The sequence below is a fragment of the Caretta caretta genome, chromosome 5 (genome assembly GCF_965140235.1).
Source record: "Caretta caretta isolate rCarCar2 chromosome 5, rCarCar1.hap1, whole genome shotgun sequence".
Taxonomy (NCBI): domain Eukaryota; kingdom Metazoa; phylum Chordata; order Testudines; family Cheloniidae; genus Caretta; species Caretta caretta.
The window spans coordinates 29,316,875-29,343,219 of NC_134210.1; the positions used below are offsets into that span (position 1 = coordinate 29,316,875).

At 41.1% G+C, this 26,345-nt stretch overlaps 2 protein-coding genes across 5 annotated transcripts in view; both read right to left on the reverse strand.

Annotated features, from left to right (window-relative positions):
• The window catches only part of TTC33 (tetratricopeptide repeat domain 33), a 114,816-nt gene extending 111,335 nt beyond the window's left edge, over positions 1-3,481 (reverse strand). Inside the window, exons 1-2 of one of the 2 annotated variants that reach the window (XM_048849964.2) lie at positions 3,366-3,481; positions 2,057-2,286 (exon numbers count right to left, since the gene is read on the reverse strand). In XM_048849964.2, the coding sequence (XP_048705921.1) occupies positions 2,057-2,277 (221 nt within the window). In that variant the 5' untranslated portion in view covers positions 2,278-2,286; positions 3,366-3,481. Of the gene's footprint in view, positions 1-2,056; positions 2,287-3,360 lie in introns of both variants that reach the window. The other variant, XM_048849963.2, reaches the window with a different exon arrangement.
• Positions 3,482-7,361: 3,880 nt separating this feature from the next.
• The window catches only part of PRKAA1 (protein kinase AMP-activated catalytic subunit alpha 1), a 31,794-nt gene continuing 12,810 nt past the window's right edge, over positions 7,362-26,345 (reverse strand). Inside the window, exons 2-9 of one of the 3 annotated variants that reach the window (XM_048850063.2) lie at positions 24,191-24,332; positions 20,152-20,245; positions 19,157-19,301; positions 17,183-17,270; positions 15,128-15,352; positions 12,711-13,197; positions 11,895-12,021; positions 7,362-10,871 (exon numbers count right to left, since the gene is read on the reverse strand). In XM_048850063.2, coding sequence (XP_048706020.2) covers positions 10,627-10,871; positions 11,895-12,021; positions 12,711-13,197; positions 15,128-15,352; positions 17,183-17,270; positions 19,157-19,301; positions 20,152-20,245; positions 24,191-24,332 — 1,553 coding nt within the window. In that variant the 3' untranslated portion in view covers positions 7,362-10,626. Of the gene's footprint in view, positions 10,872-11,894; positions 12,022-12,710; positions 13,198-15,127; positions 15,353-17,182; positions 17,271-18,205; positions 18,283-19,156; positions 19,302-20,151; positions 20,246-24,190; positions 24,333-26,345 lie in introns of those variants that run through there. The other 2 variants (XM_048850064.2, XM_048850066.2) reach the window with 2 other exon arrangements.

Sequence of the window (26,345 nt, forward strand, 5' to 3'; positions counted from 1 at the left end):
GTTCAGTTTTCATATGCAGTAAGTTTTTCGTCTCTCTGCTGAGACTACCCTACCATCAAAGATACCTAATCATACCCCATATGATGTTGGTTTATGCGGTGTGAACATATAATAAAAAAAAGGAAGGACTACAAATTCACTTCATATAGGCCACCAAAGAGTTGTCAGTGGTAATGACTCGAACTGGCTGAAATTTTTCAGTCAATTATTAAATATGCAGAAAAATGCAGTTGCAAGTCAAATTCAATGAATAGTTTTGGCCAAATAATAAATGGGGGGGAAGTTTTGAAAAAGTCAAATTGTGTAAATTTGACACAATATTTTTTAATCAAACTGTGACAGTTCAAAATTTTGTTTCAAAATGTCATTTTGAATCACTGTTCAAAATGCTTTATTTGACCTGAACAAAAAATTTTCAGTTTTTCATTGAGAAAAAACAACAACAAAAATAATTTTGTTTCAAAATCTTTTCTGGTTCAGCAACTAAACTGAAAAAAATCAATTATGCACTCTGCTCTGTAATGACTGATTCAGTACTGGACTGTATAAGCAATTTAGTAGGATTTATCTTTTAAACATACATGAATCCAGAAGCCTCTATTGCAGGGGTCGGCAACCTTTCAGAAGTGGTGTGCCGAGTCTTCATTTATTCACTTTAATTTAAGGTTTTGCGTGCCCGTAATACATTTTAACGTTTTTTAGGTCTCTCTCTATAAGTCTACATATTATATAACTAAACTATTGTCGTATGTAAAGTAAACAAGGTTTTCAAAATGTTTAAGAAGCTTCATTTAAAATTAAATTAAAATGCTGATCTTACGCCCCCAGCCCATGCCAGCCAGGGCCCCGCTCAGCCCACTGCCGGTCTGGGATACCGGCCCTGCCCACATAGAGTGGGTACTTACCTTCTCCCTGGTTCTAGCTCTTCCTTTCTCTCTGCACTGACCTGAGGGTGGGAGTGCACTGAGCACAGGGTTGGGGGTGAAGGAGCAGGCTGGGGGTTGGGGTGTAGGGTCTGGCCAGGAGCTAGATGAGGGAGGGGACTCAGGGTTGGGGCAGGAGGTTTGGGTATGGAGTGCTTACCTGGACAGCTCCCATTTGGTGCAAGGGGTGCAGGTGGGAATGTGGGGGGGCGGGTGCAGGAGCTCTTGGTTGGTGCTCAGGGTGGGGGTGGGAATGTGGGGGGTGCAAGAGTCAGGGCATGAGGTGTGGGGGGCTGGGTATGTGTGGGGGGTGCAGGAGTCAAGGCTGGGTGTGTGTGAGGAGGGTGCAGGAGTCAGGGCAGAGGGCTGGGGGCATGTGAGGGGGTGCAGGAGTCAGGGCATGGGGTGGAGGGGGCTGGATATGTGTGGGGGTGCTGAGTCAGGGCTGGGGTCGTGAGGGGGTGCTGGGGTCAGGGCAGGAGGCTGGGAGTGTGTGTGGGGGTGCAGGGGTCAGGGCAGAGGGCTGGGGGTGTGAGCTAGAGTCATGGGGATGCTCCCAGCCCCCTGCCCAGAGTGGCTCACGGCAGGGGTTTGGAGGGGATATGCAACTGATTCCACCCCCCTTTCCCCAAAGCCTGTCCCCACCTCTTCTCTGCCTCCTCCCTGGAGCAGAGAGCTCACTGTGGCTCCACTTCTCCCCCTCCCTCTCAAGTGCTAACAGCTGATCGGCAGCAGGGAGGGAGAGGAGGTGGGGCAGGAACTCAGCACACTGGAGGAAGAGGTGGGGGAGGGAGGAGCTTGCCTGCCCTGCAGCAGTAGCTGGCAGGACCAAGCTTCTTCACCCTGCCCCTGCAGGGGGGCGGAGAAGAGCAGGCCAGGGAGAGCAGGCACGCTGCTGCCTGCCGGGGTCCCAGCCGCCGGCCCAGCTCAGCCCGCTGCCGGCCTGGGTTCGCCAGCGGTGTGAGCGGGGCTGGCGGTTGGGACCCAACAGGCAGCAGGGTGCCATTAAAAATCAGTACGCGTGCCATAGGTTGCTGACCCCTGCTCTATTGGATACTTCCTACTAGTCAGAAAAAAATAAAATGGCATTTAGTGTTAAGTAACCCCAATAAAGATTAAAATAACGTTGGTACCTCCTATTTTCAGCCAAACGTGCACCTTCATCTTTCAGCTGTTTACTTTTCTCCAGACAGTCTTCCAACAGAATCTCCTTTCTTCTCTTAGTGGCATGGAGCCAGTCAACATCATCATTATCAACTAGACCTTTGTCATCAGCAGCTTCAGCTTCAAACTGTTGGGAAGTGGCCTTCGAAACCTTCTCACCAATCTTCCTCTTCCACCCAAAGGAAGCCATTCTAAAAAACTAGATGAAAACATTTTTTAACAATTTGGTTTCTATGTGTATAGAGGAAAAAAAACATCACACAGTAGATTAATTTGCTCATCTTGATACAGAGAAAGTAATATATCAAACTGCCATTCAATCACATGAATATTGAATTGACTGGCAGTCTAGTGACCGCACAAGGCCAGTGTAATTTTGAAAGTATATGGGAAACATTTCTCCTTCCGGGTGATTAAAAAGAGAAGCAGTTGTCTGAAGTTGCTGAAAACTGTAGAATGCTGAAGTCGTCCTGGCAGAGAGAGAGAAGACAGAGGCCACAAGATGCATCAAGATGGTCAAAGATGCATCATAAATTACAAAAGCCTGTGATAACTAGGATGTGTATCGACTACATTTTGGAAGGTGAATGGAATTTAGGGTACTGGTCTAAATCTATGAAGCTCTAAATATCTGGGGAACTGCACTCCTCTCTGCATCGTACTGCTACTGTGCTATCAGCAAGGTGTTCTCTGTGAAGGGCCTTAATTTTTTTACCACTGGGGCAGGCTGAAGGTTTCTTCCCCATTCAGCACGGAACAGCAGCCTGGTGGGTGGGGGGAGAGACCTTGGTGAAGGTGCGGAGGGAAAGAAGGTCCAGAAGAAGATGATTTAACCTTTATTTTTGGCAAAGCCACCGAGAGCCACGGAAACGCGGATGATTTGTTTATACTGTGCTATAAAGCTAAATAAATGGCACGTATAATGACACGGCAGAGACCCGGGGGAGGGGGGAATCTGAGATTGTGTAACTTGCTGTTCAGCAGCTTACGCGTCCCCCTCGGCGCCTGATCTAGTCCACCCGCGGAGGAGCTGTCCTGACTCACAGCCACAGGCTCTGGGGCCCCCACCAGCCTCAGAGAGGGCAGGGGCGCTTTACTTGAGACTGGCCGACCCCAAACCGGCGCGTTAGCTCAGCTGACAGCCGCAGCCCGGGAGCCCACCCCACTGGCGGAGCGGGCCCGAAAGGGGAGGGGAGAAGAGCCGAGCCGAGCCGAGCGCGGCCAGGGCGCGGGGTGGGCTCGCTGCCGGGGCCCTACGGAGGGAGGCCGTTACCTTACCCCCCTCGCCAGCTTTTGCTCTTCCGCCACCTGGAAACGCACGACCTTTGAACCCGCCCCGCACGGAAGCGGAAACAGCTGCCAACTGGGGGGAGACGGAAGTTGTTCCTCCCGGCCTGCCAGCTGGTTCCCCCAGCCGCGGAGAAAAGAGCAGGGGGCGGCTTGGCCCCGCCCGCAGACTACAACTCCCAGCAGGCCGTGCGCCCGCCCTCTCTCTGGGGCATGGCCGGGGGGGGCGGTCGCGCCGCTCTCTGGCGCCGCGGAGAAATGGGAACTTCTCTGGCTAAGTGTCAGGGCGTGGCCCTGTTACAAAAACAACAAGGAGTCCGGTGGCACCCTAAAGACTAACAGATTTATTTGAGCATAAGCTTTCCTGGCTAAAAAACCCACTTCTTCAGGTGCTTGGCGTGAGAGTTACAGATGCAGACATAAATACACTGACACATGGAGTGGCGATCCAGGGCTGACAGGGCCAATTCGATCAGGGTGGCTGTGGTCCACGCCCAACAATAGCTGAGGAGGTGTCAATTCCAGGAGAGGCAAAGCTGCCTCTGTAATGAGCCAGCCACTCCCAGCCCCTATTCAAGCCCAAATCAATGGTGTTAAATCTGCAAATGAATTTTAGTTCTGCTGTTTCTCTTTGAAGTCTGTTTCTGCAGTTTTTTTGTGAGAGTACATAGCTACTTTCAAATCCGTTAAAGAACGTCCAGGAAGATTGAAGTGTTCTCCCACCGGCTTTTGTGCGTTACCATTCCTGATGTCCTATTTGTGTCCATTTATTCTTTTACGTAGGGACTGTCCAGTTTGGCCAACATACCTGGCAGAGGGGCACTGCTGGCATATGATGGCATAAATAACATTAGTAGACATGCAGGTGAATGAGCCTCTGATGGTGTGGCTGATGTGGTTGGGTCCTCTGACGGTGTCGCTAGAGTAGATATGGGGACAGAATAGGCAACGAGGTTTGCTACCGGGATGGGTTCCTGGGTTTGTGTTTCTGTGGTGTGGTGTGTAGTTGCTGGTAAGTATTTGCGTCAGGTTGGGGGGCTGTCTGTAAGCGAGGACTGGCCTGTCTCCCAAGGTCTGGGAGAGTGAGGGATCATTTTCCAGGATAGGTTGTAGATCGTTGATAATGTGCTGGAGAGGGTTTTAGCTGGGGGCTGTACGTGATGGCCAGTGGTGTTCTGTTATTTTCCTTGTTGGGCCTGTCCTGAAGTAGGTGATTTCTGGGTACCCAGACCAGGACAGGCCCAACAAGGAAAATAACAGAACACCACTGGTTTCCTCTGAACCACGGCCAAACAACAGGCTTAATTTAATAATTGTGCATCTCATCTGCTGATGAAAAACACAGGAACTCCCAAGCTGTCGTTTTCCAAAAAACTTGCCCCAAACAATTACAAGCTGTGAAATAGCCTGGCAAGGAACTACATATTCTTCTTACCAAAGTACAGTCATTAGAATATTTGCTCTTCTTACAGTGTTTATTGATTTTCTCAGTGTTCATTTTATTCAAGAACCAAGGGTGCCTCACCTGTCTCTCAATGATATGAGCAGTGAGTTAAAGTACTGACAGTTGTTATCCAGGAGATTGAGTAAAATATTTTTGCCAAGCATGCAAACATCAGTCAGTATTCACACTCAGCTGGTCCCTCCACATTATAGTGGATGAGAAGCTGGATATGAGTCAGCAGTGTGCCTGTGTTACCAAGAAGGCTAACGGCATATTGGGCTGCATAAGTAGGAGCATTGCCAGCAGATCGAGGGAAGGGATTATTCCTCTCTATTCAGCACTGGTGAGGCCACACCTGGAGTATTGCACTACAGAAAGTATGTGGACAAATTGGAGAGAGTCCAGCGGAGGGCAACGAAAATGTTCAGGGGGCTGGGGCACACGACTTACATGGAGAGGTTGAGGGAACTGGGCTTGTTTAGTCTTCAGAAGAAAACAGCAAGGGGGGAATTTGATAGCAGCCTTTAACTACCTGAAGGTGGGTTCCAAAGAGGATGGAGCTCGGCTGTTCTTAGTGGTGGCAGATGACAGAACAATGAGCAATGGTCTCAAGTTGCAGTGGGGGAGGTCTAGGTTGGATATTAGGAAACACTTTCACTAGTGGTGAAGCACTGGAATGGGTTACCTAGGGAGGTGGTGGAATCTCCATCCTTAGAGGTTTTTAAGGCCCAGCTTGACAAAGCCCTGGCTGAGATGATTTAGTTGGTGTTGGTCCTGCTTTGAGCAGGGGGTTGGACTAACTGACCTCCTGAGGTCTCTTCCAACCCTAATCTTCTATGATTCTATAGTACAACAAAGCAACTACTCTGCTGGAATTAAGGACTCTCTCCTCCCTTCCCAAACAGGGACCAGCTCCAGGTGGACCAGCACATGGACAGTACCATGAGAAGCAGCAGAGTAGAGGCCTTTGGTCACTCCCCCCCCCCCCCGCACCCCAAAAGGAAACAAACATGAGAAATGTTCTAGAAAGTGAGGTGATTATACCTCCCCCCTAGCTTTCCCTCAGCACTGAAATGAGGCTACCAAAGAGCTCTGGTGTCTTACAATAATGAAGCCATGAGCTACGATCCTTTGGCTCCAGCCTCACCTCCATGGGCTGGACAGGCAGCCACATTACTGCTCTAATGCATACATGACTAAACAATAAGTGCTATATACCTTCCTCTCTCCCAAAGCAGGTCAGAGCAACTGAGACAGCTTATTTCCATGAAATTGATGTCTGATGCAATTGACACTTCCTCCTCCTGCTCGGCTGGACCCTACTTATTGTCACTATTAGACAAGAAATTGGTTAGACAATAAGTGCCCTGAACTCCATATACTCCTTAAGGTAGTCTTGAAATTTGCTTTGCATCATTGTGGTATTGGGTAGGACTAATGGTCCAAATTTAGGATTAAGAAAGTTGACCAAGAGGTTCCTTACATACAGCTCCCTTAAAAAAAATATCATACATTTCCAAAAAATCACCTAGTGATTGTGTGTCTTTATTTATTTTTGCAGTGCACAGAACTGCAACTCAACCTAACCAACTTTACCTACTTTGAATTTATCTCAACTTTGGCCCAGCATCCATAGCTGCTTTGGGAAAACGGCACTGCAGCTGTTATTGAGGGTCAAATTTGTAACTCCAGGCCAACCTGAGCTAAACTGATGCATCACAGAGACTGAAGCATGCTGCAAGACTCTGCCTGCAAATGCTCTAACTTTAACAGTATGGTGTCACAGGTTGTGTGTAGTCCAAGGTAACCCTAGTCGTATTTAAGATGAGCATTGCACCCATGAACTGAGAGTTTGAACCCTCCCTTGGCAGCTTTCAGATAATCTGTTATGCAGATTTGTTCTCTGTCTGTGTTGTGCAGGAGTTCCTTTTGCAAGTTTCGTTCTGAGCTTCAAGTTTCTGGTTTAAGGCCTGAAGTTTTAAAGTGCTCTAAAATCCACATGGCCTCTCTGATTTTATTTGAGTAGTATCAAGGAAAATAGCATTAATTAAAGAGGGAAGAATGAAAGATTCTCTTTTGAGATTAGCATAATGTAATCACAAGTCATGCACCTGATAAATTTCCAAAACAAATGAACTGAGTGTGATCAAAGGAAAGCAAGTTGCGGGTCATTTTGTCAAGAGGTTCCTGATATACCATCTCCTTAACATGAGCTACTCAACGTTTTTGGTGCAGAATTAGGGAGTGGCATAGTGGTAGTGGGAATTGGGAGGGTGCAATTTAGGGACTGTGCCCCACTGCCAACCCTCACCTTCTTGGGCTGTGCTTTAGAACAGCTACGTCCCAACCCTTAGTTCAACACTAATCTTTCATCTGAAGTCAAGTTTTGTGGTGTTGATTTATGGGGTGTAAAGCAGATCAAACTGCTGAGCTAGTGTAGTTAGTGGAGCTATAAAGCATGGTTATTGATAAATATCTTGTAGAAGATAGCAGCATCAATAGTGAGCGTGCTACGGAAATGAGAGATGGAATTCATTCAGTGGTCACAGTTATTGCTATTCCATTAGTTTAATCTATACTTTTGATAGTTTTCTGGATTTGAAATAAATGTAGCATCCACTTTAAATTAGTATACAAAATTTTATGGATACCAAAAAGACAAAGTAGCATGCACACAATTTTCAAACAAGAGATGAGTATTTTATATTGACTAACATACAATTTCACATCCTTGAAAGGTAAAAAGTCATACAGCTATAACAAGCATTTTTCATTCAGTATTGCCAAAAATTGCAATAGGAAGTAGGCACATCTTGTTTGTAAGAAAAAAATGTTCATTTCTTACAACATACAATGGTAATCAACTGACAGTAAATATTTATTTCAATGTCAAGACATATATGGAAAATGGTCTCTGAAATATTGCACCACAAAGATGGACTTTTACCACCTTACCAGTGTAAGTTACATTACATGTGGACAAACAGATTTATCCACATTTTATGAACAATTACAATAAAAAAGCAAGAATATTTGAGGGGCCTCTCCATGTATAGCAAGCTTAGGGGAAGGGGGGGAAAAGAAAAAAAAAAAAAATCTAGAAAGCAGTTTTCAGTATTCCCTTTGCAATTAAAGATGTAGTTGATTAAGATCTCCCCAACACAGCCCCACTATGCCTTGCAGTGAAACAATTTGTTTTGATAGCCTATTGCCAGATACTAATGCAACATTAAGAAAGTCAGCTTTATGTCTGATGAAGAAAGTAGTTTAAACTGTCAGAGTAAAGTTTGAAACAGATGAATGAAACTGGAATCAAATAGGTTAAATAGTCCCAATTCCCGTATTTAAAAATCAATTCAAATGAGAAAGGCTTGGGCCATCAAAACTGATTTCTTATACCAATAAAATGTACTTTATTTAAAACTATGCATTCTGTCAGAAATATACGTTAAACTTCATACTCCAAGACAAAGTAAAAACATGGTCGCCTTAAAGCACAAAAGCTGGAAAAAGTATAAAAAGTAAAGCTTATGCACTTTGACATTTTACATGTGTGTTGAGCATTACAAAGTATTTGCAAACCAGGAACAGCTACAGGTTCAAAAGATTTCATCTAACATATGCAAAAGAGACAGTTTAAGTGTTTCCGAACAAGGAAATACTGCAATAAAAAAATGTGCGTTTGTTATGCTATTTGTACAAGTGCAATATTTAGCAATTTCAAAATAAAACAGCGTAGCTAAAAAGGATCACAATAACTTATTGAATAGATGTATCAGAATTAATTCTGACAAGACTAACTTTTAAATAGTAGAATTTGTAATTGGTCCCCCATCCTAACATCTAAATTCCGTCAGCAGTATAAACCCAAAGCATCATCTTTAAAGAAAAATACAGCTTTCTGTTTTGAAATACAGTAGTGTAATCCTGCTTTATAGGGACCACGTGTGACACTTCTCTGAAGACAGGCGGACAAGAGTTGAAATTGAAACTTGTACCCAGTTACTGATAGACCATGCAACTCCCAAATTCATAATGCTAAGACACGGCAAATCCTGGGGCTTAAGCAGCTGCAGGTTTCTTCGAATTCAGTGCATATTAGAAACACTTACGAACTTCTAGAGTTAGATAACCCAGATTATTGTACTACTCTATGCAAGGATAAACTATTCTTACTGCATCTGTATTTAGCAGTTCACTGCGGGTGAATCCTGGACAAATTGAACTCACTGGCAAAACTCCCATTAACTTCAGTGTGGTCAAGATTTCACTCTATATGTTTGGGTTCTCTTAATTATAAAGTGGCACTGTAAAGAAAAACTAGGGGGAGGAAGAGATCTAGCAGACTCCATTTTGAAGTTAACATACAACTCAACTGTAAGATTAAACATTTTCTGGCATAAACAAATTGCTTCAAATTTGTATTTATCATAGTTAAAGGAGCAAAAGTACATCCAACTACAAATAGAGAAACATTTAAAATGTTTTCATTATGTGCATGTGCTATGATTTGTCCAATATTAAATTAAAAAAAATCAAATTTCTTTCTGAAAAACTGAAACAGACCTGGTAAATTTAGAAGCCTTAAACTATTCATGCCAATTATGTCAGCATTTCTGATCAAGTGTTAAAAGTTCAGTGGAATATAAACACACAAATTTACGTGCTTTTATTAGCATTGACCAGTTGTATATTTCAGTTTAAATGACTGATCAATTGCACTGTTAACTTTAGAATCATTTAATTAAAAACAAGATGTGCTATAAAATGATTTGGGCATCCTAATCTAGATAAATAGTTCCAACTGCAAAATGAGTTCTATACAGTCCTATAGCTGACCCAGCGTGTGATATAAAGAACACTGATAATTTAAGAATAAACTCAGTGTAAGATTCTGGAAAAGCACTCACACATAGAACTAAGGAATCCTCAGCCTGTAGCAGCATGCCAGGAGCTGATCCACTGCTACTACTCTAAAATGGGCTAGTGAAACCGAACAGTTCATGAACCCACTGAAAGCCTTCCCTCTTGTGGAACACTGTTTCATGGTGCATAGGAGACAGAAGAATCTCCTTTGCATGAGCCTTCTCAAACCTTGTGGTATGGGACCACAATTGTTTCACTGACCTAATATAGCCCACTGGATTTCATCTTTAGTGCTTACTTAGTATTCAAACTCATAAGAAATGCTGACTGTTTGAACTCTCCAACATATACACAATCAAAATCTATCAAAGTTATTAAAAAAGTAGTAAGTTATGATTTGCTTAAAAATATTCACCCAAACTAGCTTGACTATTTACTGCCAATTATAAGTGGGATGAACACCACAGCAGCTCGAATGTGTTCCTGCTGTAAGACAACTGAATGGTATACTGAAACTACAGTTGCAGATTGTGCCCAACAAGTCACTGTCATAGGCCACTAGGCTAGCAGGTGAACATTTACCTACACTGCAACAAAATTACCGCCAGTGTAAATACAAATAAAACGGTCCTTATGGTTAACAGTAATGTTCTATGAAGCCTAATGTGCACTCAGTGTAAAATGTTGAGAACCACCCAAAGGCCCTGTAATTTATTGTACCTGTATTATACTATTGAATAGTAGACAACGTAATCATAACTCGCTTCAGCTTCAGTGTATTAAAGGTCTAACTGCTCTTAATCATGTTTCAATCCCTGTGCAAACTGCATTATGTGGCTAGTCTTCAGCGCCTTCGTTATTGTAACTTGATTATAATTGGAAGCATTTGACTATGATTTAGGCATGCTTATTGCTACAAAAGAAATAAGCCAATCTTTAAAATTATTGTGCAAGTATTTTAATAAGATTTGCACACATCTCAAAAAATTCTATGGTGTGACTCCCTGATCTTGGGGTTAAGTCAGCTGAAGAAGAGTCAAATGAAGATGTCACTGATGAGGTAAGGGACAGATCTGCAGATTTTCCTTGTGCATCACCATCAGACTCCTTCTGACAAGATCTATAGCTGCTCACAGAACCTGATCTCTGCGGTGTGGTAGTCCCAGATTTTGCTTCAATAATTTCATCTAGAAAAAAGCGGGAAAAAACGATGAAACACTTTATAGCGGCAAATATAACAAATAGCCACTAAACTGAGAATTTTAGGTCCCCTCACCATTAATACCAAGTCTTTGAAAGGTAATCTTGTTTTCTACTTTTATTTACACAGCATTTGCATATGTATGTTACAAATCAAAATATATACAGCAGATGCAGCAAACCCTTGTATTTTTTCACAGGGTTAACACAGGTGTTTGACATTCAAGTTACTCAAAGACACTTGTGCACTGGTTATTAAATTAGCTGAAGAAACCGAGGGCAGTAACCCTCTAGTCCAGTCTTCAACTATCTGCTCAAATTAGTTTACAAAAGTATGTTTGCATTGAGTTATGCTCTATCTAAACCATGAACTTCTACAATTTTTTAAAATAAGTTTAAATATTTAAATTCACACTGCTGAACTTGTCCCTCACTTTGCAGTTTTGGCAGACCAGTTTATGAAGCCGAGACTGGAATTCCATAGTAAAGATTGTAAATAACCATCTCCTCTTGTATCTGCCACATCCACCCCAAAACCCAATTTTGTATTAACAATTCTGTTCGAGATTTTGATCTGCAGACTTCGGTCAATGGATTTTTTTTGGCAGAGAATATGGGACAACTTAGCCTGATAAAACTAAGAATGCAATCTTCACTTGGAAATAACGTGTGAACCTGAAGTAAAATCCTAGCGGAGACAAGGCAGTTTGTAGTTAACAGATCCAGGTAAAGACTAGTACGCCCCACTGTCTTGATCTTGACCTGCCAACTCATGTGAAAACTACAACTGCCTTGTCTTTGCTAGGATTTTACCTCAAAATTAGCTAACAAATTAAGCCCACCCACACCTTTTTTCCTTAGTGAAGACAAGGCCCAGGTTCTTAAGGGCTTCCAAATCACATTTCTAACTGATATTTAAGTGTGAAAGTCCGAATTACACCACTACAGTTTCTTCAATTGTTTATAATTATATTATTCCAATAGTTATGTATTTATTCTCCTTCACATACCATCAATGCTACGGAAATCCAGTAAGTACGTCCTACTGTCCACCTGGTATAACTGTAAACTCATTTTAGAATATGTACTAGTCACTGGATTCTTCCTTCGAACACGCAAGTAGTATGGATTTACAACCTGGTAAAGAATACAGATGAAATAGTTAATTTTCATTATAATTTTTAAAGACCATGACAAATAATGTATACAAAACACAAACCTCCTAAAGCAGGGGTGGGCAAACTACGGCCCGTGGGCCGGATCCGTCCCATCAAGGCTTTGGATCCAGCCCACGGCCCTGTACCACTCCTGAAAGTGGCCAGCACCACGTCCCTGCTCCCCTGGGGGACGGCGTGGGGGAAGATGGCTCCAACTGGCCAGGAGGTACCCGCAGGAAGGGCAGCACACAGAGGCCTCTCCCCACTCCCGGGGCTACAGGGACATGGTGCTGGCTGCTTCCGGGAGCAGCGCAGTGTGGGGCCAGGGCAGGCAGGGAGCCTGTCTTAGCCCCGCTGCGTGCGGCTGCCATCCCGGAGCTGCTCCAGGTCTGCACCCTGCACCCCAACCCTCTGCCCTGAGCCCCCTGACATACCCCTCCTGCACCTTAATCCCCTGCCTTAGCCCCCTTGTACACCCCCCCCCGCACCCCTACCACTTGCCCTGAGCCCCTTCCTGCACACCATACTCCCTCCCACACCCCAACCCCTGTCCCAGCCCTACATGTAATTTCCCCACCCAGATGTGGCCGTCAGGCCAAAAAGTAAGGTAACAATTTTGTGTTTTAAGCTAAACATAACCATCTGTCAGAAAGCTTTTTGTTCCCTCACCTTCCATTCGTAATCCAATTGTTTAATTGCTCGACAAACTTCTGCCATGATGTCATTTGGTCGACTTTGACTCCGAATTCCTAAATGCCACTTAGCTCTTCTTACACCTTGGTGTTTTGACTTTTGTGGGTTGAGCTCATCAAGTGTGTGGCGTGGCCGTGGTGCTTCAGCTACTAAAAATGGCACTCTTTCAGGATGAGGGCGAGACAAATGGTGATCATCAAGAAAAGAATCTGGTGGGCTTGTTGCCAAATAGAAGTCTTTGGCCTCATTCATTATTCTTCTGTTATCTATAATGAGGTGATAGGCAACTGCTAAGGGGTCTTGATGATTTCGGCTATATAAACAGCTTAGCACCTCCTCTTCTGTGCATTCAAACTTCTCACACACTTCTTTTAAGGCTTCGTCATCAATCATGTTTGAGCTATAGGAGGGGTCTTCAGGAAAGAGATACTTGGGAAGGTCCTGCTTGAACCACTCATGCTCCCTGGATATAAAAATAAGTAGTTTTGAGTTCAGCCACACAGATTTTATGTAAACTTTTAAGGAAAACCGAATAGTTAAAGACAAACTTTTATTAATTATGAGATTTAGTAAAGCATTTCATTGTTCTTAAAAAGGAAAATTGTTGATGTCAGGATAACCCAGGAAAGCTGAAACTGAAAGCTCTATTTTGTTTTAGGTCAGGTCAACACCAGGAAAAGGAGGTGTGTTAGTACACACCAGGCAAGTTGTAGTTTTACTTGACGTAGGGGACAGAGGTTCATACACTAAGAACACCAAACTACAATTTGCTTTGTCTACACTAGTATTTTACATTGTATTGGCCACCTTTTTCACCTAGCATAGACATGGCCTTAATATTTCAACTCTAGATTTACCCTACTTGAATCACACTCTAGTAGGTTGTTTGTCAACTCCTTGATGGCAGTAACAAAAAACACAAACTCCTTATTTTTGGAATTTTCAACCTAATTCTAACCATGTTTACTCATTGCTGATCATCATGCATTGTGTCCCCTTCTCCTCCCAGCCAGACCGGAACCAATAATTGATTTTTTGGTCCATAGGCTTAACCCCCAAAAAAGTTTTATTTGACCTGAAATAAATTTTGGTTTTTTTGGTTGTGTTTTTCAGTTTTAAAAAAGTCCAGCTAAATTTTGAAATAGTAAAAATGTTTTGTTTTGAAATGGTTAAAAAAATTTTTTAAAAAATTTCCAATTTTTTCTGCCAAAAGTATTTCTTGAATTTGATCCAATATCCACATAATACTTGTGCATAAGAAAGGTCCCTAGTCCTGTTATCTAGAATAACCTACCTCCTTGATAGGCATTAGGACAGGGATTGGTAGATGTAAAGAAACTGGAATTTTAACATTTTGTTAGCCATCGTTCATTCTAATCTGTATTCAAGAGTCACCTTCCCTCACTGCCCCAAAAGTTAGTAGACTTAAACTGCCAAGGAAAGGGTAAGAAAAGTCTGTCAGACGACAACCTTTTGGTACTGTCTGGTATTAACCAGCATACAAGAACAAAGATTTACAGTTTACATTTCAAAACACAATAAAAGTTAAAATACAGCAGAAACCTTATTTTTCAAAGTTGTCTGACCCACTGGAAAATACAGTAAAGAGCAGATTGGTCATTTCAGTGCACTGAGCTAGCTACATAAGAAATGTCCAGTGATATGTCATGAAACAAGAATTTTGCAATGACAATTGGTAGTAGAGACTATGAAAATATTACAATATTCATCTGAAGATATGAAAATGTAACAGGGCAGTTAATCAAGGAAACCAATAAATTAATTTTGCAATTTGTCCTGTACAAGGAGTGAAAGCATGGTCTTCTGGTTAAAGCACTTGCTTCAGTATCAGATCTAACCCTACCCTGCCACAGTCTTCCCCAGACACCTTCATCACATCACTTAGTTTCTCTGTACCTTATTCGTTAAAAGCATCTGTCAGATTAGTATGCCCCCCACCTACCAATTAGTACAATTATTATAAGGCCTAGTGTTCATAAAGCACTGATATCTTCTGATGGAAGGTACATGAAAAGTATATTACACACTAACATTAACACCTATCTTTCTTTAGGATTTGTACATCTTTATGTCTCTTTCTGCCCTAATCCCAATTTTTAGAAGGATCTCTTTTTCCCCCTCAAGGATCAATACAGACACTTCAATATCTTGAACTTCAACACCTTTTAAGTGTATTAGTAATAGAATTCTAGGCATAAGCAGATTTTGCCTTTGGAACTAGAGCTGTCAGATTTCCAAAAGCCAAAACACAAATATGTATATCAATGGAGAGTAACAATAGGTTGTATGGCAGAACCATTTTTATGAACGATTTCTTAGTTCTGTTGATTTCTACTGTGGCATCTGTGATTAGACATCAATTATTGTTTTACCTAATGTCTCTGATTGTAGCTCTCTTCATGGGATCCACCTGCAGCATGTGTTTCAGAAGGCTAATCACAGATGGATTTAGATATTGAGGGGTATAAAAGATACCATCACATATCTTCTTAAAAAGCGTTGGCACGTGATCATCATCAAATGGAAGGGTTCCACAAAGCAGAGCATAGAGAATAACCCCACTGCTCCAAATATCTACTTCTGGACCTGCATATAATCTGGAAAAGGTTATCTGTTAATAAGTTATAGTAGCACAGTACATTTAATTATATATCTTTTTGCAACTTGTTTATATGTTGTAGTAGTTAAAAGAACACAGACAAACTGAGGCCTACCAGCACTGATCAGGGGAGGCACAGTATGCACATGATTGTGAAGCTGAACTCCACCAGACACGTAGGGCATGGACATATAGATGAATTCTGCTCTATATATGTAATGTACCATAGTGCTAAATGAGGGGAAGGCCATACCACAGTGACAAGGCAGGTCAATGTAAACATGTATTTGGCAAATTATATCCAAACCACAAATATCATCCTAGGGGGAAGGGAGATTAAGTTCCTATGTTTCCTTGTCCCATTTTCTAATAAATCAGATGCCTGGATTATGCTCAGCAATAGTAACTACTGCAGTGGGGTGGAAGTCAGTGGGTTGCCCAGAACAGACGACATTAAGGGTATGTTTATCCTGCAATCGGAGGTACAATTTGCAGCTCGTGTAGGTACTGTATACTTGTGCTAGCTTTAATCTAGCTATCTTGTAAAAACAGCAATGAAGATGCACCAGTGGCATGGGCTTCAGCCTGGAATGTTCAAACTTGCACAGTTCCCACAGTACATATTTGCAATGCTAGCAAGCACAGCTGTTTCTTCATTGCTGATTTTTAGCAAGCTAGCTAGATTAAAGCTAGCATGTGTATACCTACACAAGCTGCAAGTCACACATCTGACTGCACTCTACAGTTGACTAACTGTGTTGGAGGATTTAATAGTTGCAGGATTGAGCTAATAGGCCCAAACGTCACTTGCCCTAATATGCCACAGTAAAAGTTCACACTAATACCAAACTTTCCTGCCTGGAACTTTTCTATCTGTTAGTCAGAAAATAAAGTGCTACTTCCAAAGTGTGAACTATGATTCATTAGGTCAGTGGTTCCCAAACTTTTTAATAAGGCAACCCACCGACTGCATTTGGGGTTGTTTATTTTTTGGTAAATCACCAGACACTTATCCCCTCATCTGCCCCAGCACCACAACCCTAATTCTGGCCCAGTGCAGAGAGGAGGCCTGGTGGAGTTGGGGAGCGAGCCCACCCCACCTTTACCCTGCAGTGGCAGCTCCTATCACATGAGACTGCACCTACCTCCAGGCATTGCAACATGGTGCACGGAGTTGTAGAACCACTCATATTTGGCCAGTTTCCCCCCATGACAAAGGGGAAGCCAGGCCAAACCTGAATGGTGCTGCGACCCTGCACTAGAGCAAAAAGCTGGGCCCAGCCTTCCAGCACAGGAGCTGCCACTGCAGGGTGAGTGTGAAGCGAGCTCGCTTTCCATCTCCCCCAGTCCTCCCCTCTGCACCATAACGTTTGCCTAGGTCAGGGCCCAGTGATGGGTTAATCCACCATTGGACATGGCAACCCATCTGGGACCTTCCTGCGATCCCCTGGTGGGTTGGGACCCACTGTTTGGCAAAATACTGTACTAAACAGACCTTTTGGTAATTCTGGAAAGTGATAGATACAGTTTATGATATTCACTGTACATGAATTTTCTAGTTGATAAAACTGCATTTTTACCAAACTGACTTGGGTACAGCATACACACACTGCAGTTTGGACTACTTGACACAGTACAGTGACACTGAAGGGGCCAATAAAGCTGACTAGGCCACTAATCAACGTATAGGTAAGCTTCAAAAATTAGCAAGGGAGGGAAAGTCAACGTTGAGCTTGTGTACTATAATATTGTCTTGTTATCTTTAATATTAACTAGCAAGGTATTTTTCAACTACATGAATACATTTATCGAATATAAGAGATACTACCTTCCTGAAATTACTTCTGGTGCAGCATAGTTAGGGGAACCACAGCTTGTTCTTAAAAACTCTCCATCTGACATCATATTTGAAAGACCTGAAAGTGTACAAAAGCAGCTACTAAAAAAATTCAGCTAGAGGAAACTGATTACACACTGTATGGGCATCTTAATCCAACCACTAATGCTAATACGAGTAATAAGTTACAGTTTACTTTTTCTAAATTATAAAGTACAGCAGTTTAGAATTACTGAAATGTGTACAGAAACAGAACAGTGCAGTGTAAGATTTTGCATACAGTATACCAGAAATTAGTTTTGCTCTTCAGCATCAGTTCAGTAAAACTAAAGACATGTATGCACATGATCTAGGCATGCCCAAGAGAATACATCCATTCCAAGACGCAGCAAGAAAAGTCTGTTTTGGAAATGTCCAGAGACATAATGGAGGACTGAGTTGTTCTAAGGGAGACACAGGACTGCAGTAAGGTGGGACTTCAACAAGAGAAAGCATTCTCAACAGTGATTGCTTCCAAATGCTTGAAGTGGAAGACCACCACAGAACAGTCCAAGGAATAGCCTCTGCAGAACACAAGATTCAATAGCAGCTCTTTACAGAACAGTATAGTGATTGTACCTACAGCAGCAGACGGGCACTCTCTCAACATCCACTGGGGAGTTGCAGACTACAGCTTGGATAGGATTGAGTGTTCTGGCTATGGCTTACTGCATTAATGCAATACTCCCTTTTTTGAATCTGAAGTGATAGAGAAGAGTGCCTCAACCAGTTTTCATACTTATTAAACTGAACAGGTTTCTTTATAAATACTCGTTTAGTTAACTAAGTTCAACAGCTTTGCTAAAATTTATCCACGGTAATAAAGCCATTTTAACAGTTAATACTGCATTTTGTTTTGCTGTAAAAGAATAAGTAATCGTTCATCTAAAAGCATTCTGCATATCAACGTAGTAAAACCCTTTGACAGAAATAATTAACAGGACTCCCAACCCCCAATGTATTTGAACACCATACCTTTGAAATAATTGAATACTTAGCATTTATATAGCACCTTTCATCAGAGATCTCAAAGCGCTTTACAAGGGCGGGTATAATCCACTATGTCTACAAGAGAAATATCAGGATTATGTAGCAATATGGATACCTGTCTATGTTTATATGGCAAGAAGGTTTCCTAATGCTGGCAGTCCTGAAAACTAGCTGCCCCTGTCTTTCTGCAGTTGTATTTTGTACTCTTTTATAGCAAGTCTGTACAAGTAAAGAACTATAACCTTCCTTTCCTTGGCTAAGCAGACAATACATAGCAAGTGCAAGAATTAGTAAGAAGTTAGTTCCTCTTTTACCTTTCATTATCTTCAGTTTCAGTTTTATACTGTCAACATCATCAGGGTAGATCTTTTTACTTTTTTAATTTTAAGTTGAATTTATAGTTAGATATGGAAAGTAGTACTGAATAATAGTACTAAGTGCTATACCATCATTAATGCCTTTCACTAGAATGATGTGGTTCTTATCAAGTTTGGTGAACCATCCTTGTGGATCTGAAGACATTGAGTTATTAAAACAAAAGGTGGATAGTTGTCCCGATTTTACCAGTGGAGAAAGATACAGAAGATAAGGAACTTGCCAAAAATCAATTTTGAAATAAATGGAATAACATGCATTAAATGCTAAATACAATTTAATACTTAGTGACATTTTTGTTCTACCAGACCAGGCCAGACTATTAATTTCTATCCAGTCACAGAAAACATCTGGCTCAAAGATGACCTATAAGGAGAAGAAAACTCTGCACTAAGCAATGTTCTCATATTTCTTTTTGGGACACTCCTTAGGTTCTTGTACTGTGCCCAACACCATAGTATCCAAGTATCACAACTCCAATAACTGAATATTTTCTGCATTAATAAATAGCATCTGATGAAACTTGAACATGATCAAGTTTAGAATAAAATAAATGCTCACCAAAATCAGCTATCTTGGCATTCATGTGTGCATCAAGCAGTACATTTTCAGGTTTCAAGTCTCTATGTACAACCATATGCCTGTGACAATAATCCACACCAGAAAGGATTTGCTGGAATAAACGTCTACTCTCCTTCTCATCAAGCTAAGAAAGGAAAAGAAGCCATTTAAAATACTCTTATCTGTCCAACATTTTTCTTGAATCAGCAAGAAGTAAATATTATTTGTATTACATTTCCATGCAAGTCAGTATTTGGATGCAATAAAGAATGCAACAGGTTATACTTAAGTATTTTACAGTCTGGACACTTTACAGATAAAATAACAGATGGGAAGATGAACTGACTACCACACAATGATTCAGTGGCAGAGCCAGCAGTAGAACCCAGAATGAATTTTTCTAGCCCACAATGCCTTAAACAGAACACTTTTAAGGAATGTTATCCACTGAGTTAATTACACAGTCAAAACTTGCTTTTCCAATCAATTTCAGAAGCATGACTGTCAAAGAGGTCATGTGTTTAGGAACATACATCCTTAGAGCTCACGCATTCTCTATTTTTGCTTTATGTAGAAAAAGCATTTGATATATTGGATTGAAACAAACATCAAAAGTTGCAAATTCAACTTGATCAAAACCTTTAGAAAGTTAAAAATGAAAGGTTACATAAAGTTAGTCTGCTTTGCACAGATGCAGTAATTTTGACTGATTAGAATTAGTATCACCATTCAATTAAAGAGGCAAGTGCAGTTTCAAATAAGATAAAACTACATTTATGAATGAAATTCCATAAGTTTAAACTAGCAGACGCCACTTATTAATGTTAGTTTCAGAGCAAAGTTTACTGAGTTAGAAAAAGGATAGGATACTTTGAGACATGCTATTGCTAACTGAAAGACTAGATAAGAACAGCTCTTCACCTAGCGAGAAACATTTTTGCAAAAGTGATTATAAAATGCAATCTACTGTTTTGTAGAGCTGAAGGTCGTCTTACCCTTCCATTTTTACAGATATAATCGAACAGTTCCCCTCCAGAAACATATTCCATCACCATGAAAATGTCAGATGGTGTACTGATGACTTGGTACCTGATAAAGGTAACATATCTATTAATTCCACTGCACACCCACAAGATACAACTAGTTAATTATAATTAAAACAGCATTGGGCTTTGTTAAATTTGGATATAAGCTATACTTTAGAACTAAATATTTCCTATATGAAATTAAGTTGTTCAGAAATCCCTGTTTCAGTATCTCTCATCAGGGAATGGGACCACTGCAGCAACAGGTGGAAGCATATTAAAGAGAATTTACACTTCTGAGTAGGAGGCCCAGTTTTAGCCAGCAGATTAGGAATAGAAGTTTCTCAGGCCTATTAAAAATATTATAGCCCCCTTTCCATAACTAAAAAAAAAAGCTAAGGAAGAGACAAGTACTTGTTAGAGACAAAGGGCATCACTATAACACAATATTATTCTTGTTATTGTACAAGGAGTCAAACATTTAAATATTTATAAAATACAAGCAGGAAGGGGTTTAAGGACTTTAGAAGGGGTTTAAGGAGATCGAACAGTTGCAGAGAAAGTTAGGAAGCTTACTAAAGTAATGTAGAAGTGGTTAATTGAACAGTTTGTTTAATCAACCCCAACATGCTTGGACTTGTTTTCTCGGTTTCCTATATGACATTTTATGTACAAGTTCTACAGCACCCAAAAGCCAGCTACTACTTCCAGAACAAACAGAAAGACTAGGTCTCTCCCTTGATTTTACAATCTACATTTAGATGTGATGTGACAAGTAGGGGTAACAGTAAGACGGTGGATGAAGACAGACAAGCGGCAAAGTCGTGTGGTGATTCAGTTTAGGCATGCCATGTATACTGATGGTACAAATTAACTAACTTCTTGTAGACACAACAGAAGGACTGCAGTGTTTTCTTATAGAAAAATTTCTCAGGATAAGGGAAAACAAGTTTCAGCATACCTGGTCAAGTTATTCTTGGTCTGAGAGCTCATTCTTGTCAGTGTAGCTCACCTGGGTGATTAATACTTGCTAACTTGTAAACAATCAAAATACCGAACAGAATATATTTTAATACTCAGATTTCTAATGTATCCTGAATTCTGAGGCTCTTATTCTATCTTACAAGACTATTAAGGCAGTTCATTCTTGTTTGATTTAGTTTTATATAGTTTAATTTGAGATATTTCAGTTTAGTGACTCATTCTTTATCATCTAAATGACTTGTTAGTATCTTACATTACAATGAAATTCTTTTTCATATACTGCATTATGACTACTTCTGAAGTTATTTCTAACCAACAACATTGTTTAAGGCAGTGTTCCCTAAACTTTTGAAAGCTGAGCCTCCCTTGAAGAAAATTAAACAAATGACATATGGTATCAGACATATCCAACAGGAGTGGTCATTCATTCAAAATATATTGTTTAGATCTTTGTAATATGATACTATGTAAATGTCAACCTTGTTAACTATTTCACTGCTCAAAGAAGATGGGAAGTATCACCGGTCATCCCAGGTACCACACCCCCTCTAAAATAAATAGGACAGTTTACACCTCAGAGCTAGCAGTTCAGGTGCTCTGAAAACTCAGGCCAAGTCCACACTACAGGGACTATAGCAGCAAACTGTGCTGATGTAACTATGCCGGCATAATCTCAGTGTAGATACAGCTATTACACACCCCTTACAAGTAGCCATGTCAACCTAAGTTTTAAGTGTTGACCTGGCTTTAGCCAGACATTACTGCAACAGTTGCACTAGGGTTAGGTTTTCAGGGTTAACTTCAGGGTTACAGCTAGAGATTAGGGCCTGGTCTATGTTCTGAAATTACAGCTATCCTAGTATGTCAGTTACATGTGAATTCCTCTTCCCCACACATAGCTCTGCTGGCATAAGACGCACTTATACCGACATAAAAGTGCTTTTGCGGAGATAGCTTACATTTCCTGGGTAACTGGTGTGAACTGTGCTGGTATTTATCCCAATACAAGCTGCATCTATACTATGAAGGTTTGCCAATACAGCTGTGCCAGAAAAACTTCCCAAATGTAGACAAGGTCTCACTGTTTTCAAAATAGAAAACTCAATTCTGGAAAACATCTGAGACACCTCATCCCCTGTGCCCACTAGTCCTTTACACCCTCTCAGTCTTTGGGGGATGTGCCTCATGACTTTGGGAAACACTATCTTAAACTAATATTCCAGAGACAGTGAGACGAGTTTGTAGAGAAAAATTTTATATTGCGGCACTTTAGCCATGAAACTGTCAACCTTTAACATGTTGTGATTTTAAGATTTTATCAGCTGAACAAATGTTTAGAAGCGGAAAGAAGTTGTGGCCTATTGTTAAGAAGGGTCAAGATCACAACAGGGTACATTTCAAATTAAGGCAAGCAATTACTCTTTTTTTTAAAAAAAAAAACAGAATTTTAATCATTCTTAGTTGATACAATGAGCTTGAAACCATACTTGACATTGCACCTAAACACTTGGATAAGGAGAAACATTTAAGACTTAGCAAAAAATGGCTAGGAAAAAAGTTTTATATCATATTATATAAATCATGATAGAGCTGAACAATTTCTTAGAAATAGGTGTCACTGCAATCTCCGCTTGCAGTGTTTTAACTGAGGAAAAATTTGGATTTGGGGATGTTTGTCTTCATTACAGATGGAACTCTCTAGTTTTTAGGTGTTACCCTAACCCAGCTCTAATATAAAAAGCCTCCCACCCAAGCATAGTGGTGCTTAACACCTGAGCTAACTGGCCCATCCTGGGGTACAGGCTAAAACCTAAATGCTGCTTACACTTTGACTGGAGCTCTCACACATTGCAGTATGGATGCAGGCTAAGCCACTTAAGTGCTGATAGTCCTCCAGTGCATTCCTCCAACTCCCACTCCTACCCGTGAGCAGAACAAGAGGGTCGGGAAGGAATTTTCCTCCAGAGTAGATAGGAAGAGGCCCTGGAGGTTTTTCATCTTCCTCTGTAGCATGGGGCACGGGACACTTGCTGGAGGATTCTCTGCCCCTTGAAGTCTTTAAACCATGATTTGAGGACTTCAGTAGCTCAGACATAAGTGAGAGGTTTATCGCAGGAGTGGGTGGGTGAGATTCTGTGGCCTGCATTGTGCAGGAGGTCAGACTAGATGATCATAGTGGTTCCTTCTGACCTTGATATCTATGAGAGACAAGTTCGCCCACAATTCACTAGGAGAGAACCAGAGCAGCTCCACTTACTGCAGTGCTAAGTACCAGGGGATTTAACCCTACAAGTTTTAATGCTTCATATGAGCAAAAGTAACAGTGTGGATGCCAGATGACTGCAGAATTGCTCCTCACAGATTAGGTAGGCCAACCAGGTGCTCACATCTGAAGGCTGATCACTTGAGTTAACTCTGCAGTGAGGACACACCCTTTCAGAGTTCTTCCCCTTCTATATACTAAAGTCACGTATGCCAGAGATTACTGATTCCCTGGCTCAAAGAAACTTCTAAAGAACAAACCTACATCTGGATACACCATACTGCAGTGTAGCTAGAAAAACACTTTAGGGTAGAATAAGCCTGGACCTCCCTACAAAAACTATTTTCCTCAGCTCCACCCCACATTACTCAGCCATACTACAAACAGAAAAATAGGATCCAATATAACCACTTAATACTAACTAGCAGTTGAGGACAGAAGGGTTGTGTGTTTATTTCCATTAGCAATTCCATTTATTAACACTAGCTTATTGATGAGTTTGCAACCAACAAAGATCTAAGAAAAGATATCATCTCTTCACAGAAAATCAATTTCCTTAAGATGTGTTGCAGCAAAAGCACTGGAAAAAATCCCATATACCTGAAATTGGACAGCTGCTGGAGGGGAAAAAAGTTACTGCTCCAATAAAATGTAACATTGCTCTCTACCTTTAAGTTTACACTGTTATATTTGATATTTTAGGTTATTAGTGTTCCAGGTCGACAATGCTAATTATAGAGATAATAAAAATTAAAAACTTACAGTTTAATTATATGTGGATGTCTAAAAAGCTTGAGGTTCTGAATCTCTCTGCGGATTTTTCCTACTACATCAAGGCTGCGAATCTTCTGTCGATTCAATATCTTCACTGCCACTTTGTGCCCAGTCAGCTCATGTTTGCCAACTGCCAGGAAAGAAGGAACAGTCAGTCAGGATTGCCAAGCACTCTTCAGAAAAATAAATCTCATTTGGAACCTTTTGTGGTCTGGAAACACCCTAGCAAGATTAGAGTATTCCTCCTATCCCCATGATGCTGGAGAAGGTTATAGGTTAAGGTTTGTTTCGAAGCTCTCCCTCCTCTGTACTTGCAGGGTAAGATCAGGAGTCAAGTTAGAAGTACAAGAACAAACATACACCCCTAATGCACTAGCTTTGTGTAGTAAGGGATTTTGTATGTCTTTCAGGGCTTTGATAATTTTTCATGTGTTCCTGCATTTTTGCTGCACCTCAAAGAAGAGAATCCTCAACTGAAAGGCTATTTTGTATTCCCACCATTACCCTTCTTGTTAAGCAGGGATCCCATTGGCCTACTGTGCCTAAATCACCTAAGCTTTTTGGCTGATTTGCTAGCAGGCCCATACTTCTCTGGAGCTATCATCTTGGAATTCTGCTCCCCTCCCCCTCATGATCCAAGGAACATTCTTCTTCTTCTGACAATCAGTCTTAGGGTTTTCTCCCATTACTTTCTACATAGAGTTATTGCCTACTTTATGCTTCATCAGTTACTTTGAATAACTGCTAAGAAACCTTCAATCACACTTTACAGTTGGCAATTAAAGTCTATTTAACTACACTTCAGTTCATCTGACCCCATATACAATTTAGAATGGTTATCTGACCACTAGTTATTTACAGCACACACACAAATTAGTGGTAGCATATATAAAAGAAACATGGGTAAGGTTTTGGGTAATAATTGCCAAACCACTGAGGAATGGTTCAAAAAATATGGAAAGCTGTGGTCATGAAAAAGTTAACAAACCAATTACAAACCCAGCAAAAAACACCAATGACATAACTCAACATCGAAGTAGTTTTTAAAATACTGAGCTTACAAAATGCTGAACCTTTATTTTAACTGGTAACCCAATCTTTTCCCCCCCAGTCCAGGTTTAGTAGATGGACAAAATTATGGTTCAGGTTCAAGTAAAAATACCAGTTCAAACTGGTTCTCTGGTTCAAATCCTTAATCCTTTGTCAGATTATACTCAGTAAACAGTGAGTAGAAGCTATGGGAAAGATTGCAGTATCTCCATCTCCTTTTAATTTATTGAACAAAAATGGCCTGTAAGAATTTGGAAGTTAAACAGTGAAGCTTAATATTCCTAAATAACTTAATATTCTAATGTAGTGATTAGCCCTTGCCCTAATTCTGCTCCTCAAGTCTTTCTTCCTCCTAGGACTTTTCACCAGCCCTTGCTCCCAATTTCCCTAGATGTTTCCAACAGGGAAGGCTCCAGTGGCTCCCTGCTGAAGTTTTCCACGGCAGCAAGAAAATGCTCTGGCAGGGGGAAGATCACTCTCAGTTGTATTAATAATCCTGACCTGCTGTGAGATGCATCATCCTGTCCCTAATCTGCCTGTATAAAAATGAATGGATTAATTGTCAAAAACCTTGAAGGCAGGAACTGCAGTGTTTCTAAATTTTGAACCATACTATTACTACGTTAGTTACATGGAAGGGTTATTTATAAGAGATTGTGACAGACTATTAAGAAAACCTCAAAGTAGTATTACACAGAATATTTGCTGCATTAGTCAGCACAGCAGAACCAGCATGAAGTATGGGAGCATAACCAGAGCATGAGGACCACAAATGTCAGATGGGAAAGCTTTCCAGTGTAAGCTTTCCAAAGGTGTGTAAGCTTTCGCCCTGTAAGTGTAGGATAGTTCCCTGTTAGGATAGTAACATCTCATCATGGTCTTGCAAATACCATTTATGCAGCTAGTAGCAATGAAAAGAAAGTTAATTGACTCAGAGGGAACAGTCCGCTTTTACCCAAGTCTACAATAAAAATGATAATACAGCAATAAAGAGTCAGAGGAAAATTACAGTTCTTAGAGCATTTGTCCACAAAGATCCTACTATAGGTTGTCCATCAACCTTTTAGCCAGCAGTGTCCACTGAGGCTGTGCA